At 34.3% G+C, this 20,255-nt stretch overlaps 1 protein-coding gene across 2 annotated transcripts in view; it reads right to left on the reverse strand.

Moving 5' to 3' along the window:
* CSMD1 (CUB and Sushi multiple domains 1) overlaps positions 1-20,255 on the reverse strand; it is a 1,069,501-nt gene that overhangs the window by 103,549 nt on the left and 945,697 nt on the right. For both annotated transcript variants that reach the window (XM_054280127.1, XM_054280126.1), the window contains exons 42-46: positions 8,526-8,714; positions 4,577-4,754; positions 2,572-2,717; positions 1,097-1,177; positions 838-951 (exon numbers count right to left, since the gene is read on the reverse strand). In XM_054280127.1, the coding sequence (XP_054136102.1) occupies positions 838-951; positions 1,097-1,177; positions 2,572-2,717; positions 4,577-4,754; positions 8,526-8,714 (708 nt within the window). The remainder of the gene's footprint in view (positions 1-837; positions 952-1,096; positions 1,178-2,571; positions 2,718-4,576; positions 4,755-8,525; positions 8,715-20,255) is intronic.

Consider the following 20,255-nt stretch of genomic DNA (forward strand, 5'->3'; position numbering starts at 1 on the left):
TCTAATTACTACTTGATTTTCTTAAATTTTTATGATAGCATCTCAGCAGTAACTATTTTTCCCCCAAAATTTTGAGGTAGTTCAGGACAAAATTCTACATGCTTCTTTGATCGCTTTTCCTATATTTCAAAACCTTTTTGTCATCGGCTATTTAACAAAATGAAACAAAATAAAGAAAAAAAAGTCAAACAATATATTTTGAAAAACAAAATTGGAAGAGTGGTTGGAAGACTGAATACAAATTTCCAGGATAAACTCGTTTTCCATGAAGATGAGGGCATTATATAAAAATGTGCATCTAAACATCGTTCATATTAAATTTTCAGATTCTTGTTTGAAATGCCGTATTTTTTAACAGAATATAAATAGCTGAAAGAGATTTAATACTTTTTGAAAAATTAAAATTTTCAACATATTCACAGTTTTTTCATGTGTCTCTGTTATACAATGTCACCATATTTGTCAAAGCATAAAGGAAAATTTTCTTATTTTATTTTGAAAGCTTAATTTAATTTCATATTTTTAGTATTCTTCAAAAGTTAAAATAAATCCTTGGTTTGTTATGAAGCAATATAGAATATTTTAAATTAATTTTAAAAATTAGTATTTCAGTAATCATGGAGTCAAGTACTTAAAATCACTTCTCATTGGTTCTAAAGAAAGAAATTTCTACATAAAATTCTTAGGTCCAAATATACAAAAACATGCATTTCTTAGATATTAAAGAAGTGAATGGAAAATTTTCTTTTAAGCATCAATGAAATGACAGTGCCATAAATTTGATGCTTTATGTAGGATGCATATTAATGATATACACGCATGGAAGTACATATTTACCTTCACAGGATGGAGAGGATCCTTCAAACTGCAACTGTGCATTCAGTTTGCAGGTTAATATATCTTGTCCAACAAGGGTAAAACCAGGGTGGCACCTGTACTTCACAAAATCTCCTGGAAAAGGTATTAAAAAAAGTTAAACCTCAAAAAATCCTTCAAACAGAAGTATATCAAAATCTCAGGTGGTAGATGAAATAGCTTCGTTTAATTAGAATTCAACTGAAAACAGAAGAAAGAAAAAGAAATACTATCTTTTTACCTATTTCAAAGTCATCATCTTCTGTAAACAAATCTGCATGTGGGACTGTGGGTGGAGGCTGGCACTTCCTGAGCTGATAAGCTGTAAATTTAAGGGAAAAAAAATCGTAACTGCTGTACTAAGGAGTACTTTACAGAAAATTAATTTCATATTCACACTTCCCAAATTGTGAGAGCTGCCCTGAACCTCGTGGTCTCTCAGTTACAACATTTTCCAAGTTAAATGTCATTACATGACATGAGTGTGATGAGACAGTGGAACAGGCTGCCCAAAGAAGTTGTGGACATCAGGAATCATGCAAGTCTAGGTCTAAACCTGGTCTAGTGGAAGATGTTCCTGTTCCTGTCAGGGGGGCTGAAACTAGATGATTTTTAAGGTCCCTTTAAATTAAAAACATTCTATAACTCTTTAAACAAAGTCTCTTCTCTGCTTTTCAAATCTGTTTCAATAAACTGTGAGCAACATTATAAGAAAGGTGACCACTAAAACGATTGTTTCTAAAATGGAATAGAATGCCTACATGAGTTGAAGAAGCCCTTTCTGGATTAAAAAAATTGAAACATAAATAAAGATTGTGATGAGACTGCATATCCTAAAGAAAATTATCCCCTTCAAGGAACAAATTAACTGTCAGAACAAAATTCTCTAGACAACTTGATATTCCTATCCACTCTAGTTTTTGGTCCTCAGATTAAACACAGTGGATGACCATGTATCATAACCTTGTTTTAGGAGAACCGTACAGACAAGAGAAACATTTCAGATTCTGAGTAACAATTTGATGTGGACTTCCCCATGCAAACAGGTATCTCATTAATCTCTTTCTGCAACATTAATTTGGTCTTTGTGAATACATTCATTTTATATTTTTGATTTAGAGTTCAGAAGGCTAATAATCTTCCATTCATTATACATATTCGGGGTGGTTAGTCCAAATTAGAGCTAGAATTATAGTTCAGCTTTTCACTTCTGTGTTAGATGCCTAATTTTCACCACCTGTAGCCCTGAATGTAACTTTGAACAAAGTATTTTGCTGCATATCAGTCTTTATGCTATTGTTCAACCCTACCGGTTTCAGCACCCCAGAAACTCTTCTGGAGAATAATTTTAGTAAAGAAAGTTAAATCTTACTGATTAAATAGGCCAAAGCAATTAAAAAGAGTAAAAGCTTAATATTAGATGGTAATAGTTAACATTAAAGATAGAACATAGTTTATTAGAAGTCCCAAATTAACATTCTTAGGATTTTTAATATGTAATTTTTAAAAAAAAAATTATAAGTACTGTCATTAAAAAAACAAAGAACCCAAATCAAAAAAAAAAAAAAAACCCACCCAAAACCAAAACAAAACACCAAACAGCAAATCCATGAGTCCTGGTAAGTCAGGAAACCAAAGCTAAGAAATATTTTAAAAATTCACTAAATGATTGTAGTAGTTAGATGCTAATTATATAATTATATAAAGAAAACAGACCATGAAAATTGAGGACAAAGAATCCTCCTGTTGAAAAATCACTGTGAAATTTGAGGAGGACTTGATTGGTAGAACTGTAAGCTGTTTCCAGAGCTGTGTTCCCACTGAAAACTCCTAGCTGAGGCGAATTATGGTCAGGACCATCCCTGGAATGTAAAACATTGAAAATTTAGCTGAAAAACTGATGTTCTTCACATGCAAATTAACAATCTCTTTTTTCTGGAGAGCAGTTTAAATTTTTATAAAAAATTATTTTCCTCATGATTTAAAATTAGTTCCTTTTTTTTTTTCCTAGCACACAGAACACTCTTTCCAACTTCAAACATGATTTTTTTTTTTTGAGACCAGGCTGCTTGTAATAGTTTTTATATTTACATGGGCCAGAAATGTAGTAGTGGTGGCAAGAAATTTTCAACGTGTGTTCCTGCCAAAAATTTTCATGTACAGATCAGATGTAGAAAAAAGTGAAAAAAATTATGTAATGCTGTCATATTTCTAACATTTTGACAAAGTTGTTACAAGTCTTCAACTTGTGGTTAAAACATAGAGTTATGGAAATGGCAAGTTACTCTGCCATTTAAATAAATTCCAAAGATTCAAAGATATATCCTAAGAGAAAACAAAAAAATATAGAGGGAGAAAAAACTATGAAATAATCCTGTGTTTTGTGTTTCTCAACATTAGGATAACACACACAAAGGGAAACATACTCCAGTAACATCAGGGTCCATTCACTTCCAGTGTCATGATGTACATCATTCAGACCGGAACAGTCAGAATGAATAAATAAACAGTACTCCCTACTTTTATCACTGAAGAATTTTTTGAGCTCTACAACACTTATTTATGGTTGTTTTGTATATCACACGAATCTAAACTGAATGAAAAATCTTTTTCAATATGCCATTTCAGAAGGCTTGACATTATCTAGAATGTCTCTGAAAGCTGTTAATTTGACCTTTTACTGTCTTTCAATCAGAGTTATATTTATTCACCACAGTTGTATCATTGAAAAGCCAAGCATCATATATATACAACCCTCCAGGGAAGACAATGTATGATGTATTTTACATTTAGGCTTACAGGCAGTGTAAATACCAGAGGCAACCAAATGGCTGTTCAGAGACAGATGCTCATCTCTTTAAACTGTCTGAAAAACCTCACCAATAGCAATAGGAATGGTGGATTAGCTGGGAGATTGGAGCAGCTGACTCACACAGCAATAAGTTACATCCTATATTCTGTGCAAACCTTCCTTTTCCTGAACTATTTGTAGCATAAATGAGAAGTCACGTTGCACAGTGTGTGGGGTAACGACCAGGGATGGACAGAGATGACATTTCCAACATCTTCAGCCTTATCTATGCCTGTTCTTGAGTGCAGTAAATCCTTATGCAAGAATTTAGACAGCTCTAAATCCTCTTCTTTCAGAAGAGGTCACAAATTGAATGGGTTTGTGTGGAAAGAAAAACAAATTCAGAGAAGAGGAACATGTAATATGGAGCTTAAAGACATGGAGGTACAAGGACTAAAATTCTGGGTTAGAAAATATAAAAAACTATGTCTATCAGGCACATTGAAATATTAAGAAAACGTAAGAAAATCTTACTTAATGCCGAAATTAGTTAATGCTTAAAGATGTCAGAAATTTTTGCAAAAAACTGACATATGCTGCCTGTGTGTTCATGGAACACATAATTCAACATAGTGTAGATTATTACATTACTTTGACCTCACATGGCCTCAGCATAAAGAAGAGAGAGTCAAACAAGATCTGATTGATAACTGAGCTTGAGCTTCAAAGTATTTTGGAACAGTATTCTTAAAGAGTTCAGACAGTGATTTTTTTTTTTTTTTTTCAGATAACCTTAGAAGTTGTTTTAAGCTGTTCTTCAGCACATATGGCAACCTAAAGGGCAATACTAAGAAAATCTATGGCTTGGGACAGTGAGACTTGATTAATCAATCAGAAAAAAAACCCTTCTGTTTCAAAAAAATTGCATACCAAACTGCAATGTAGTCATTCACAGGTTCAGTCTGGAGTAAGGTAAAGTTGATATAAATCCCATGGCCTGGAGATACAATAATTAACCAAGTACAGTCCTTGGAATTTGGGTATTCATCTGGAAATCCTGGGGAATAAACTGTACCATTCTGAGCAGTTACATTATAGCCACAAGGAGCTGAAAAGAAAACAAATGAAAAAAAATTAGTAAAAGAAAATATTTTTTCATGCTACAAGTGAAATATCAAAATGTTACAAAGTTCTTAAAGCTCCAAAAGACAAGACAACCTAAGTCTTAAAGGCAGCCTTTCCCTTGGTTGGTTGCTTCTCAAATAAATACTGACATTTCGAAAAGTAACTTATGTTAATGTACTTAAGGTTTCATTTCTTAAAATTCAGCAAAATCTACTGGTAGTATTGTTTGCATATAATTCTTGAAACTAAGTCCACACACCATTTAAAAAGGGGCACCTTTTGTTTGAATTCAAGACAAAAAAACAAATAAACAAACAGGTCCTGCCCGTTTCCGTCCAACTGAACTGTAATTGAACAGGAGTACAATTCTGGAAAAAATAGGCTGATTGTTCTTTCACTAGTCCAAAACCATTATGATTTATTTCTGACAGGTTTGAGTCATTTTTAATGGTGATTCACTTGTGGATTTTATGCTAATTATCCTTAAGACAAGTAAAATGGACATATAGACATGAATTTGTGCATACTTGCTGGATGAAGTCTGTAGTCAAATCAAAGTTGTGAAAAGGTTGACTTTATTCAAGGGCAGCAATATATGATAATGTGCTCTTTTGAGTCTCACTTTGGAAGAATTGACTGAATATGGATGAAAGCATGTATTCAAGTAGACATGTGGCCATTAGTGTAAATTAGTGAGTCTCACCCATTAGAATGAGACCTTAATCTGATTTATGGGCACTCAGCCTTGCTCTAGAACATTTCTCTTTAGCTCTTATTGTTAAGCTTATGTTATTATTGTCACTGTTTCTGTGACACTCCTTCAGACCCTCTTTATTTCTTTTTCAACTTAAGAAGTGATGGAAAGTAAAAGCAGAAAAAATTGACAAAAGGAAAAAGAAAAAAAACAGAAAAGGGAAAAAGGAAGGAGTACTGATAAATGCAGGAGGATGTCTCATTTTGTGTATGGTTTAAAGCTGCCATACTGTTGTGGGTCATCTGGCTAGTTGATGAGTAGCCCTTTTTGAAGGAGTTCTTTTAATAATCTCTGGATTTATAGGACAGGCTAAAGAGGCTTTAACTACTTCACTTTCTTCATCCATATCAGTACTAATTTGTATTTAGCACATTTTCTGTCCGGACACAATCCTATGCAATGTCCTCTAGGATGATTCTGCTTGAGCGAGAGGTTGGACAAGATGACCCGCTGTGGTCCCTTCCAACCTGACCCAGTTTGTGATTGTCTGTACAGAATGGCACCTGCTTCTGAACCACGAATCTTTAGTGGCCAACAAATGAAACCAGCTAAGGAAAGTGAAGGGCTGGTTCATGCGTCCGATTCCTGGTTACATGTTGGTTCCAGCAGCCAAGGGCATCTGACACTGTCTATCAGCTCTAGGAATTCTGATGAAAATGTGACTCAAGCCCACTTTTTGCTATTTCTTAAACCCCTACATTCATGCCGTGGTTATTTTATCTCAGAAATCTACTCTGTTCTTCCCACATCCACAGTACTCTGCGTTCACAACTAAGACTGCTTTGAAAATTATGCTTTCCACAGGGAAATACACTTCCTGAGACTAATATTAATTTCTAATTAATATACAGGATTTTTCAGATTGAATTTTTATATTTAATATATTTTGAGTTTACTAGATTTTGGACAGGTTTTTTAATGGTGTTATTGATTGCATACATTTTTTACTTTCCCTTCATTATTCTCTAATACTCAAGAAGGACTGCAGATTGATTGTATCTCAGTAAAGACAGTCTAATTTCTCTTATATGATTATTAGCCATGGAAGATCAATAAATTTTGGCAGGAAAAAAAGTGTCTCAGGTAACAAAACTCTAGTTGAGTAAGTAATACATCCAGCTGTTACTAGTCTTTCTCCAAAGATCTTTAAAAATCACAGAAAACATGACATTAAACAGAAATAACTGGTTAGATTTCACACAAGATAAACATAGCTTTAGTGTGAATCAACAAATCACTCTAAATTAATGATGGTATTATGTTACACTTTGAATGACAGACATGAAGAAACAGAGATTTTGAAATGAGTAAGTGTATAATCAAATCTTCTAAACTGTCAAATGCTAACAATAGACTACATGTCAATTTATAAATGAATGAATGCCACATTATATGCTCTCACACCTGTTTACACTTAATTACATTGTGCATGGAAAGACAGTAAACATTTTTAAAATTATATCAACAGATACCCAAACTCAGTAATTTACTGACAATTACATACATTACACCAAGACATCTACGGTAAGTCACCAGGACAACTGGATTGCACAGTGGTAAAGTCTTAGAGCATGACTATATGGCATGATTCTGCCATGATTACTTGAGTAGCAATTAATCTAATTTTCTCCCATACACAGATTCTCAGCCTTCAAAAGTATGTGCAATCTTCTGTAGAAAGATATGATTCAAACTTCTAAGAAAACTGGTCACAGCTAGAAAAATTATTTAATTCTTTTACTGATTTCTCTCTCAGATACACTGTCAAATTACAACAATCAGAGTACCAATTTGTTTTCCCAGTAGAAAAAAACATTTATATTTCATAAGAATAATTTCAGCAGTACTAGGTAGAGCTTTAACACACACGGATGAATTTACCACAAAGCAAGTAGTGTGCTAATGAGAGACAGAAAGCTCTTAATGCTCAGTCAAAACAGAAAGCAGCCTGCTGTTTAGCCAGAAATGGTACCCATAAATGTACACAACCACACACCCAACAGAGTTGCATGCATTCCTCAGCTGTGTGGAGGAGATGTAGATGACTGTGGGTACACTTGGAAAGTAGGATTCACATGCACAGGAACCAGGCCAAATGTACATTGTGAACTATAGAAATGTCAGTAGTACAGGAATACCTTCTTTGAGTTAGAAAATGATGATAAAACCACTGAATTAAAACTATGGATGAGGGGACAGGGGAAAGTAAATACGACTTTGTCCTCATGTCACTATAAATGTTAATTCACTTCTTGCATGTCATTTCAAACAACATATATTATTTACTACTGTTTCATCTAAAAAAACAGAAAATGCTGATTTATACCATAAAAATCTGCTTCTTCTATTATACACCTTCATGTATTTTAGGAAATATGCTTCTGTAGGGAGTAAAAAGGAATAAGGAAATATAGAAGGCTGCATGCCCTTTGGTGTTGCATCTATAGCACTAAAATATATGTATGAGGTGTTGAACTCTGGCTAGGTTTCTAACAAATTCTAAAAACATAGACTGTTAACACTTTACACTTTTATATGAATTTTTAATCGATATCTCAATAACTTTACCATATGTTTAACATGAAGAAAAACATTAAATATCTGTTTATAGTGAACTTTTAGCATAAATAACTTTGTATTTTCTTCCAAAACATTTATAAAGGTTTCTCCATAACCTAACTGTTTTTGAGTAAAAGTATCTACTTGAAATAGTCCTTCACACAGAGGTTAAGATAATTTCTGGCAGTATCATGAGTTCTTATAATCAATACAAGTGACAGATATTAACAGGAACAATAAATCACTGCCGAGGAAGATTATTCATAAAACATTTATTATTTATAAAGCGCATAATATTCTGTCATTATCTGCTTACACTGCAGATTAGGATAAAGGCACTGTTCTTCAGAAAAAGCTGCATTACGTACAGGCCCACAAACAAATAAACAAAAATCAGAAATTACTGTGAGTTCTGAAGCAAAGGTACTACCAGAAAGTTACCTTCACATCTGGGGAAATGATAGTTCCAATTTCTGTTGATTCCATGTTGACAAGTGAGAACAGGCTGCCCCCTCAAAACATATCCAGGATAGCATTCAAATGACACTGACTGTCCCACACTGTAATCCGAGTTGACTATATAGCCATTCAAAAAAGGAGGAGGATCGGGACAGTTCTGTAACTCATAAGCTGGAAGGGAACAGAAGTATTTTTATTGCTTGATCAGCTCGCAACACACTAGGAAGTACACATTCATATAAAATCTGTAATGCATTCAATAACAGGTAAACACTAGAATGCCAAGCTCCAGTTTTTCAGAGATTAACACATAACAAGAAAAAAATCATCCATTTGGACTGTACAAAAATATTTTAGTAATGTACAACAAATTCATTAATTCCTTAAAACTTTAAGAAATACAAGATTTTCATAATCCATTGGATTTTTAATATATATTGAAATATGCCCAAAAATAATGCGACCTAAAGAAATTAAAAGAATTAATTAATGACTTAAACACAACAGAGCACCACAATGATCTAAAAAAATTACAGATACCTGTGAAGGGAAAGGTCCTTTTAGATACATCACCATGCAAAAAATGGCTTTAATGATTCATCATATTTCATGTTAGGTTCTGTCCTTTGGAGGACATCAAAATATTATTCAATGAAACACATTTAATTCATAAAAAGCAGTGTAAGTAACAATTGAGAGGAAGCTTTCATTAATAACATTTACTAAGATATAAAGATGTAATGTAAGCAGATCCATATGAAGCAATAAAAAGACTGTTTTATAAAAATGTTATGCAGAATTACTTGCAAACAACTTAACATAGATTGGACAGTAAGTAATTGCCATTTAAAAAACAGTGTTAAAAGGATGAGGGCCCTCCTCTTTTTGAACCCTCAAATTCCAGTTAAGGAATATTTCTGTCAGAAGAAAGTTCAAGCAAGAATAATAATACCAGCGTACTCTGTATCCACATGTGTTGTTAAGTGCAAGCTCTAAAACTAAGGCAAGAGAATAAGATGAACATATTCTTGAACAAAGTATTTTGTTACCTTTTTCAAAGTTAACCTTTATAATATGAACATGTTCATCCTAGAAGTGTATACTTATTATTTTGAAATAGATTATTTAAACAAGCCATTTCAGGAAGACTAAGACAAACATATATTTTAGATATGCTTAAGTGCTCACTTAAAGTGAAGTTTGTTCTTAATTGGTTCACTGAAGTACAACAACTGGCAATAAGTTTTTTAGTCATTGCTAATTACCATCATGCTGTGCAATAAAAAGATTTACATTGAGAGAGCCTTCTTCTTTTCCCTAATTCCTTCAGTGAATCCAGAATTCAGTGTTTGTAATACTAGAAAATTGGAAATGATGCAGTGGTACTAGAAATATTCTGAAATCCTCTAAAAAATCAGATCCCACTTCTCTCAAATAAAAAAAATTAAGAAAATAAATTTAAAACCTAAGAATAAAAAAGTAATTGCCATTGGTAGGAAATACAAAAAGGTTTATTTCCCCTAAATTGTGGTTCATTAAATTTTGTGCTAAATCTAGTAATGGCTCATTAACCTTTAATGTTATTATTTCTCCTGCTACCATTTGTGTAGTAGTAATTCTGATAATATCATTATCGACATCTTTATAGAAAACAAAGTAGTAGAAAGATTATTTAAGAATATAGGACTCTGAAGAGTACTGTATCAAGACTGAAATATTAAACTATATAAAAATCTATCTAGCAAATTATAATAAAAATAGAATAGAAATTATTCCAGAAGTTCAGAGGCTCTCACAGATTTTTTTTAAAGATGCAGCAATGCAGTGCCCAACAGTTACAACAACAGTGTTTTGAAACAATGACAGCAAGTATTGGAATATTTTAACTTTGATTGTAGAACCTTCTGAGGAGATGAATACCATCCCTCCTTATTGTTTAGCTTGATACAATACAGTATTCATAGATTATGTTTTGAAAGTACTTAACACAGTCTCAGAATTTTTGAAGTTAGTATTAAAATCAGTTTTAGGGAAAAAAGAAAACATCTCTCACTGATCTACATAAAAAGATAAGACAGGAACCACTCAGGTGAGAGAGGAATCCTGACAGATTTGACAGAGGTGTTCCATGGACTAGAGGAAGTGGTGATTGTGTGTATATGTATCAAAAGAGATAATTAGGAAGGTGATGGGATATTAGGGAGTATTGAAACTTAGTGTGACAAAAATTATATGGAATAAGAGGTGAGTATTGTCCTGTATTGTCCTGGTTTCTGCTAGGGCAGAGTTAATTTCTTCTAATTAAAAAAAAAAAAAAAAATTTCTCCTGCTTTGGCAGTGAAGTGGTATGCAAAAAAAAAAAAAAAAAAAAAAAAGGGAAGGAGCATAGCTGGGACAGGTGATCTGAACTGACCAAAGAAAGGGATGTTTCATGTTTCATACCATAGACCATCATGCCTGGTATACAAACTGGGAGTAGTTACCCAGAAGGGTGGCTGGTCTGGTTTCAGGAAGGGAGCTCTGGCATCAGTCAGCTGGTTGTAAGGAAGCTGTGGACTGCAAAGAGGTCTCTCCTCAATCTCCTTCAAGCTGGACAGATCAAGGGACCTCAGCCACTCCCCATGCAGCTTCACCTCAAAGCCCTTTCACCTTCTTTGTTGCCCTGCTTTGGACTCTCCCTAATAGTTTAAAATCTTTCATTTACTGCAGTGCCCAAAAGTGAACACAGCACTCGAGGTGAGGCCACCCCAGAGCAGAGCGGGACAATCCCCTCCCTTGCCCTGCTGGTGATGCTGTCCCTGATGCCCCCCAGGACAGGGCTGACCCTCCTGGCTCTCAGGGCACTGCTGGCTCATGTTCAACCTGCCACTGATCAGGACCCACAGGTGCCTTTCTGTGGCACTGCTTTCCAGCATCTCTTTCCCCAGCCTGTCTGTACAGCCAGAGTTGGCACATTCCAGGTGAAAAATCCAGCACTTTATCTCATTGAACTTCCTATGGTTGGTGATTGCCCAATCTTTTAATTAGCTGAGGTTTTTCTGCAGGGCCTCTGTGCCTTCAAGGGAGTCAGCCGCTCTTTCAAGTTTTATTTTATCTGCCAGCTTTCTTAGTATCCCTTCCAGTCCTGCCTCCAGGTCACCTACAAAGATTTGGGAGGGCACAGGGCCTAAGATGGAGCCCAGTGGGACCCCCCTAGTGCCAGGTCTCCAGTGTGATGTCACACCAGTTACTGTCACCCTTTGTGCCCAAAGCATGAGCCAGTTGCTCACTCATCATGAGATGTGCTTGTCCAGCTGTGTGCTGGACATTTTGCCCACAAAGATCCTGTAAGAAACAGTATCAAGAGCTTTCCTGAAATCCAAGATCACATAAACTGCCTTCCTGTGGTTCACTAAATGGGTTGTTTTGTCATAAAAACAAAACCAGGTTTGATAAGCAAGATTTTCCTCTCATGAAGTTGTGCTAGCTGTGACCAATGATTGCACTGTCTTGTGTTTTTCAGTACCTTCCAGAATAAGCTTCCCCACAAGTTTACCAGGCACTGAAATGAGAGTGACAGGCCTGTAGTTTCTGGGGTCCTCCTTCTTGCCCTTCTTGAAAACTGGTACAATGTTGACCAGCTTCAAGTCAGCTGGCACCTCTCCAGACTCCCAAGACTGCTCTAAAATTGAGAGAGGTTTTTCAATTACATCAGCCAGCTCTTTGAGGACACTTGGATAAATCCTATCAGGCCCCATAGATTTGTTAACAGCATCCCTTACTGTCATTTGGATTGTAAATAAAGAAAAAAAACAAAACAAAGCCTACCTTTTAAAATTCTGGCTACTCTTTATTGAGGAATGCATATGCTTTTCGCCTGTTGTACATAAGGCAAACTAAATACATACAGAAATTTTGGGGGTTTGTTCTGGTATTTGTTTTTGTAAGAGGAGAACCTGTGCCAAAAGCAGATCACCGTAACTTTGAAGGTCAGTCAGTTAGGGGTGAAAGCACTTGCATATGAGCAGAGTAAAACTGTTTGTTTTGCTATTTGTTATTTCAGAAAAGAAGGTATAAAATTTTAACATAGTATGCTTGTATTTTCTGGTATAAATTATATAGATGACTCATAAATTATTGGTCAGAGGATCCATGTGACTATGATATTATGATTTACAGGTCATTCAGGAAATGTTTTATAGTTTTGACATAAATATTAATTATATTCTTTGCTCTTTTGATATTTGCAATAACACCTGATTTAACAGGGCAATTCATTATTCAGTAGTCATGACTAACAAATACTGACAACATATCCTGATGTCACACCTTGCAATAGAAAACTCTTTTTATGAGTGTCATGGCCAAAGATTTGTTTGCTACTGAGCTTTACAAACTGAGATTCCATTTGACTGCAGACAAAAACTCTAGTGAGAGCCTGAAATAAAATGTAAAGGATCTGAGGAAAATATTTCATTCCAATACTGGCAGCAGTCAAATACTTGAATTTTAAAATTATCTCATATAGCCATTTGCCATTTATTTGTGCAGTATATTTTCCACTGATAAGAAAAGATTGTAAATCACAAAAGAAATTTAATTGATTTTCTGCTGCCTTGTTGTTATGGTTCAAATGTATTTGCCATCTTACATAAGCACTAGGGTGACTTATTGGCTTTCCAAGTGCCCCATACCTCTGTAACACTTAAAGATGGAAAAAATTGCTTTTCAGAAAAACAGTATTAGCAGGGAATTGAGCATGCAATCACTAAAATGCTAGGAAAACTCACAATTAACTCACTTAAAACTTTCATTTAGGCTTATTGTACATTCCTCCAGTATTATGATGTGTAAAACTACTGACTCAATAAAAATCCACTTCTCAGACTAGACTGGCCTGTCATGAGGTTTTTAGGAAAGAAACTTTAAAGTTGATCTAGTTTCAACTTCCCTGCCACGGGCATGGACATATTTCAGTAGTTCAGGTTGCTAAAAGTGCCATCTAAACTGAAGATGTTCCATCTAACTGAAGATCTTCAGGGATTCACAGCTTTTCTTGTTTCAGTGTCTCACCACCTTCATTTTATGTTCCTTATGTCCAATCTAGATCTACTATATTTTGATTTAAAATTGCTGACCCTTCTAACTAAAGACCTTGGTAAAAAGTCTCTTCTCTTATTTTTAAAAAGACCCTCTTGAATACTGAAAGGCCACAACAAGGACTTCCTGAAACCTTCTCCTTTGGGCTGAACCCCAACTCTCTCAGCCTTCCTTCACAGAAGAGGTGCTCCAGCCTGCTGTTTACTCTGTAGTCTCCCTCTGCACCAACTCTAACAGAGCCGTGCCTCTCGCGCTTGAGGCACCAGAGCTGAATGCAGAGCTCCAGGTGGAGTCTCAAGAGAGCGAAACAGAGGGAGAGAATCATCCCCCTTGATGGCCATGCCTCTTTTTATGGAAGGATGCAGACTGCTGGAGCACAGGATAGGCCTGGCAATCTGGAAGCTCAGTTTATTGTTGTAGGCACCAAAGAACATAATCTTTACAGATGCCGTGACTCAGGACTAGAATCATGAAACATAATTAATGATTTAGAAAATAATTTGTTACAAGGCCCTCAAAAGATTGTGTTTTATTTCCTTTAGCATTCCTGCCTTAGGACATAATTTGAAACCATTTTAAAAATACAGTAACTTTCAACAATCCCTTTTTCATTCCATGATTCCTGAGACTCAGAAGCTCCATCATAATTTTTTTTTTCTAGTTAAAGGCCATCAGATTTAACACACTTAAATCAAGTTTTGCGTGTGCATGAGTGTTTGGAAAAGAAAGGGATGGCAATTTGGACATTTTTCTGTGTATTTTCTGGAACTTATTGCTCAAACTCTCAAATATATGCGAGTAAGATTCTTACTTGGTGTTCATCTTTATCTTATATTGAAATTCAGAGCAGACTGAAAATAGTTTTACAGTTCCAATAATAGGAACTAGGACTTCCACAGCAAAAATAATACAAGTCAAAAATTTATTCTGCTTCCCTTAAAGAAGCTCTAGTCCTAAAGGGAAAGTTATGTGGAAAAAAAAAGATGTTCCATAAATATTAAAAGCTGAGGTAACATTAATAAAGGCAGGAATTAAAACCTACAAATATGTCTCATGAACCATTAGACAGTGTTCTTCTGTGCACTGAATTCTGTTATGAATCCCTCAAAGGCCATAAAAGCTATTTATTTCTTCTGACCTGGCATAACAGCTTGCCAATCAGACTTCTGTGACTGTTCTTCAGTCACAGAAGGCCTAGTGTACAGAGACTGTTTATATCTCATGTATTGAGATTTGACATATATGGGGGTCTCAGAACCTCAAGATCATCAGTCAAATGATGTATAGAAATGTTCTTCTAAGTATTTGTGCTTGTTTTCCCCCTTCTGTTTTACACAGGTGGCAAAACTGCAACACTCGTAACAAAAGGCAGTCATTCTCAAAGCTTCTATTTTTTTAACTAAACACTACAACACTTATTTCAATAGTAGAAAGATGTAATTAAAATTAAATGTTGCTCTTTAAAAAATCAGGACTTTGAAAGTCCTTTCATTATCTTGAAAAAAAAAATCTAATTTCTTTCAGTAATTCAACAGGCAATCCCGGTGAACTTCCTTATTGCTGCAAATGAAACAAAAGGTTCCACAACACACAGAAATTTAGCAATCCATCTTTAATTCAATGGAATGCCCACCATTCCCAATGCATTGCAATTGCAAAGCTGAAGGGAAAAGAGAACATGAAAATACCAGAGCATAAACCAATAAGAATCTGATCAGCAATGGTACTGAGAGCTGTAATTTCCCCAGGGTTCTGCTAAGGAGACAAAGCTTTTTTAATGCATTCAGAAATACACAGTACCTAAGTGATTTAGGTTATATTTTCAAATCCTGTGCTGTGAGAATTCATGGGCTCAAGGACCAGCTCTAGATTCCTACAAGTATGGATAGAAAATATTTTACAGTTCTCAGTGTGCATTCACTTTTCTTCTTCCCAAAAATAATGGGTTCAGAGTACAATACCAAGCTATATTAAGATTCAATCTCATAACCATTTTTCTGCCTTCAGAAAATCAGCAGAAAAATTGAGAAATAGCATTATTAGTTTCATAATTCACTCTACAATGCTCATATTCTTTGCTTTCCCTTGAGAGGAAGGATTATCAAAAAACCTTATCCTTCATAAAATGCTAAGATCTCTAGAAAACTTCTTTTCTTTATAGAATGCAAGCTTGATTGAATAAGCATATTCACCCACCTCTCTCTATTTTTAGATTTGTATCTACAAAAAAGGTATTTACCTAGCAAAAAAAGTCTGCTACATCAGTGCCATTGAGTATTGTATTCTGGTTAGCAAAAAATTATTTCCACTTAAAAACATCAGTCCTTGAATTAAACTGAGTTTAGTACCATACAGTAAAAACCCTGAATTTAATCATAAATCTCTTTTAGTGTAATTTAAATACAATATATCAGATTAGAATTCAGCTATGCAGGTTTGTGGGCACTCCTAATATGTAACACATTCACTAAAATGCAACAAATTCACTAACTAGAATAGATTTAGCAAATGTGGCTGTAACTATGGATTCTTTTTTTCTACTCTTCTTTTTTTTTTTTTTAAGGGTAAATTAAATTAATTTCATTATTAGAAAAGTAATGAGGTTTTTTTTTTGTTTATAAAACTTTTTACTTTTTTTCCCCCAATTATAGTATATTAGGACATCCTAAAATGAGATAAATTACAAACAATCTGAATAAAAACATCTGGTTAAATGTATAAAGATGTCAGGAGCTCAGCTCCATTTGCTTTGCTGTGCAAATTTATTTATAGAAATGACATAAGTGGACAACTTAACTGTGTGAGCATCAATTGGACTAAAAATAAACCCTTAGCTTTCCATATATAACAGTACTCCTTTTGCCCATAAGTAGATTTTGAATGTGACACCCATACCAATCTCTCATATTTTATTTCCCTCCCAAATTTATATACCATGAATAGCAGTTAGGGAAGACATTGCATATTAAATTGAGTTGTGACAAAGAATATTCTGACTTGGTAGACAGCAAGACTAACTGAATTGGTATCTATGGAGTAATGCTGCATCTTTCTTCTCAAAAAGGGCTTTTTTTCAGAACTGTGTGATTTAACTGAAATTGGCCCAATGGTTTCAAACTTGTATAACAAATGTATACTCAGAAGGGTGACAGCCAGACAATAAAACAATGCTAAATTCCATCATCCAAAGAAATCGGGCTACAATTTGTATGACATTTGATTTACTGAAAGGAAAAAAACCACTTCTAATAGGGAAGAAAGGAGAAGGAAAAGAGTAACATTGGAGTAATGAAAAATTATTTTTTAATTCAAGTTTCAGCAATTTGAGATAGTCTAAGAGGGAGAGAGAGTAATTGAGAAATATAATACTAAAAAGAGTAGGAAAATCCAGAGATAATCCATCAGAAAAGATAGCTAAGTATCAAGGACAACAAATGTGGAACAGGAAAAGGAAAGTCAGTTTTGAAAACCAACATACGCTTTGTATGATACAAAATAAAGCAAACGATAAAATTGCTCATTTGTGAACCACTGGCATTTTCTTACAGAAGGCAAGAGAAGAATAGGGAATACACTGACACAATACTTTCCAAAGTTCATAGATTATGGATATCTAATTGAGTGTTCAATAATTCCCTGTATGTTCTAAATAATGCTGAGCAAGTTATTTTAGTATAATAATACGAAGTTATATTATATGATGACCATAGAATTGCTAGATCTTCTCAGTAGAAATAACTAGTGTAATCTGTGATCTCAGAGGCAACAGAGTTGCTGCTTTGTGAAGAAAAGTAAGCACATGAAAGAGAATTCATTTTTAAAGAAGAAAAGTCCCATATCTGTTTGTAGAAAACAGAACACAAGTAAATTATAAATTCAATAGAGTAAGCTTAGCTGTTGTCTCCTAATCACTTAAAAATCAAACACAACCATCTTACCAACTTTCCACATTAGGAAAAAAACCCCAAAATATCATAAATATCTTTCAGAAGAACTCTTTTTTTTCAGCAGTTGATTTTTTTTTATTGAAGTGGATTATATTTTCAGGTTTTTTAAAATGTTTTAAACCTGTAAATTTTTAATATAAACACATATATTCATACACACACATATACACACACTAAAATACTGTCTCTATAGGTAAGGAGTAATACATAAAAATAAAATGCATGAGTTGTCTTTACAGAAGAAATTGCTTTGCATTTTACTGATTGGAAGCATAAAACTGGATGAATGCATATGCATTTGGTAGTGCAAATATAACCACACCTACATTTTTTGTGAAATGAGATAATTACTATCTACATTTTTAATCTAAAATTAGAATGGCACAAATATCACTTAATTTAACTCTATCTCTTTCTTGGTTCTGATTTTTTTGTTCTACTACTATAACTATTAGACTAATAACTTAGCAATGAAAAGTCTTATCAAATTATTACTACTGTTGAGAATTTAATACTTATTCTGGATTTTTTCTGTAAGTACTTGGAAAATGCTACTACAAGTTTCTGAATTTCACTGAACAATACTATTTTGACATTTTCTTTATTTTGAGAAAACTGCTAACACAATCTTCATAATTTAAAAAGTATTTTATTATAAGGCCCATGTAATGCAAAAATGCAATATTCCATAATACCTTGCTCTGGATTTAAGTGAATTGCTTTTCCAGTGTTTACATAATAGAATAAAATTTTACACTGTCATTGAGGCACTCATGATCATGGTTTTGTTGACAGGTGACAAGTAGCAAGTGGGAGAAGTAAAAAGCACGCAACTTATCTACAAAGCAACTGATTTTAACAAGAGATGGTTAGAATGAGCAAAAAAACCCAGCAGTTCCTATTGTATCATGTCCTCTTCATCACATTGCCATTTATTTCAGAGTAGACCAAACAATCCTACTGGACTAAGTGAGAAAGGGAAGCATAGAAGAAAAGAGTAATGAAACTATGCACTTGTTGTGTAAGCTACAACACTGCCCCTGGAAGAACGTGTACAGTCTACAAACAACGTATGTTTAACTACAAGTTTCAGGGCAGAAAAGTAAGGAAGAGCTTGTTGTGGCAAGGAAAAACACACTAAATAGAACCAGAACAAAGAGTACTGGAAAATATATCACATGGCTTTGTATTGTACTTATTTGTCATTTCTATAACTTGACAATCACAATTATTTTTGACTGCTCAGAAGGAAACTAAGACTGAGTGGGTGTGATATGAAAATATTCCATACTTATAAGACTATGTAACATAAAAAATTCTACAGATGGCAGAGAATCATGATTTCTTTGTGGGCATGCTTTATGAGCATCAGTCTAATTCAGGTGTTCAGAATCTTCCTTGCTGTCCATTGACTCCATAGATATGATCGAGGTATAAATCTATATGTGTGTGTGTATGCAAATAAAAGCTATACTGGACCTGGAAGTTACAGAGTTCACTGTCTTCATAGAAGCTCATGTGGTGCTGTATCTTGGGTTTGTGGCCAAAAGAATAGTGATAACACAGGAATGTTCTGGCTTTTGCTGAGCAGCATCAAGGCCATCTCTGTTTCCCACTATGCTCTGCCAGTAAATAAATTGGGAATGTACAATAGGGTGGGTGAGGACACGACAAGGGAGATGACCTGAACTAACAAGAGATTGTCCATACCACATAAAATCATGTTCAGCAACTAAAGAGAAAAGAGGGGGACTAGAGACATTAGGCATCTTTGGCTGGGCATCAGTCTGCCTGTGGGAGGTGGAGAATGGTTGCCTTTGCATCACTTCTATTTTCTTCCTCTCTTCTTCACCTTATCCTTCACCAGTTAAACAATATTTTTTTTATCTTTGTCTCCAAGATCTCTTGCTTTTAGTATTCCTTTCTTCTTCCCCAATCCCACTGGGGTGGGTAGGAGCTGAGCAAGTGGTTATGTGGTGTTTGTCTGCCCAATACTGTAAAACCCCAACATATAATTAAGTTACCTAGATTAAGATCCTAGAATAAGGTGGCATGAATTTCCTCACAGATATCCAAAAATTAAACCAGCCATTCCATTGTGTTAAATTGTTCAGTTCCTCAATAGTGCTCAAATGTTGACAGTAAGACTATTTTAACAGTTCAAAAATATGCACAAACTAATGATGTTTTATTGTCACTAGTGGGAAAAAAACAAGCAACAAACAATGAAGATAAAGCAAAACAGTAAATGACCACAAAAAGTTCACATTTTCAAATGCTGATTATATGTGTTTGAAAATGGATATAGAATGTATTATCTGGTGCTTTTTCATTTCCTGGTAATTTTCACTGGAGTCTAGAGTGCAAATACATAAAATAGTGAATTATAAAACTTTTCACCTGAATATTTAAAATGGCTTACTGTTACATTAGTCATAGAAAGATTATATAAATGGGAAAACAAGACAGTGAATACTAGCAGCACGAATTGGTAACAGTATAACTTAGTAGAATGGAAAGGGTTATCAGCTTATCATGTGTGACCTTTGGCAAATAACATCACCTTCATCTCAGGCTTTTACATCAATAGAACAAAGATTCCAACTCAAGATAATTTAAATTTTAAAAATTCCAACCTATTTATTAAACAATCTACAGATTTTAAAATGCTATGTAATATATACAA

The sequence above is a fragment of the Melozone crissalis genome, unplaced genomic scaffold (genome assembly GCF_028551555.1).
Source record: "Melozone crissalis strain CALT ecotype California unplaced genomic scaffold, PUWL_Pcris_2 ptg000027l_1, whole genome shotgun sequence".
Lineage (NCBI taxonomy): Eukaryota > Metazoa > Chordata > Aves > Passeriformes > Passerellidae > Melozone > Melozone crissalis.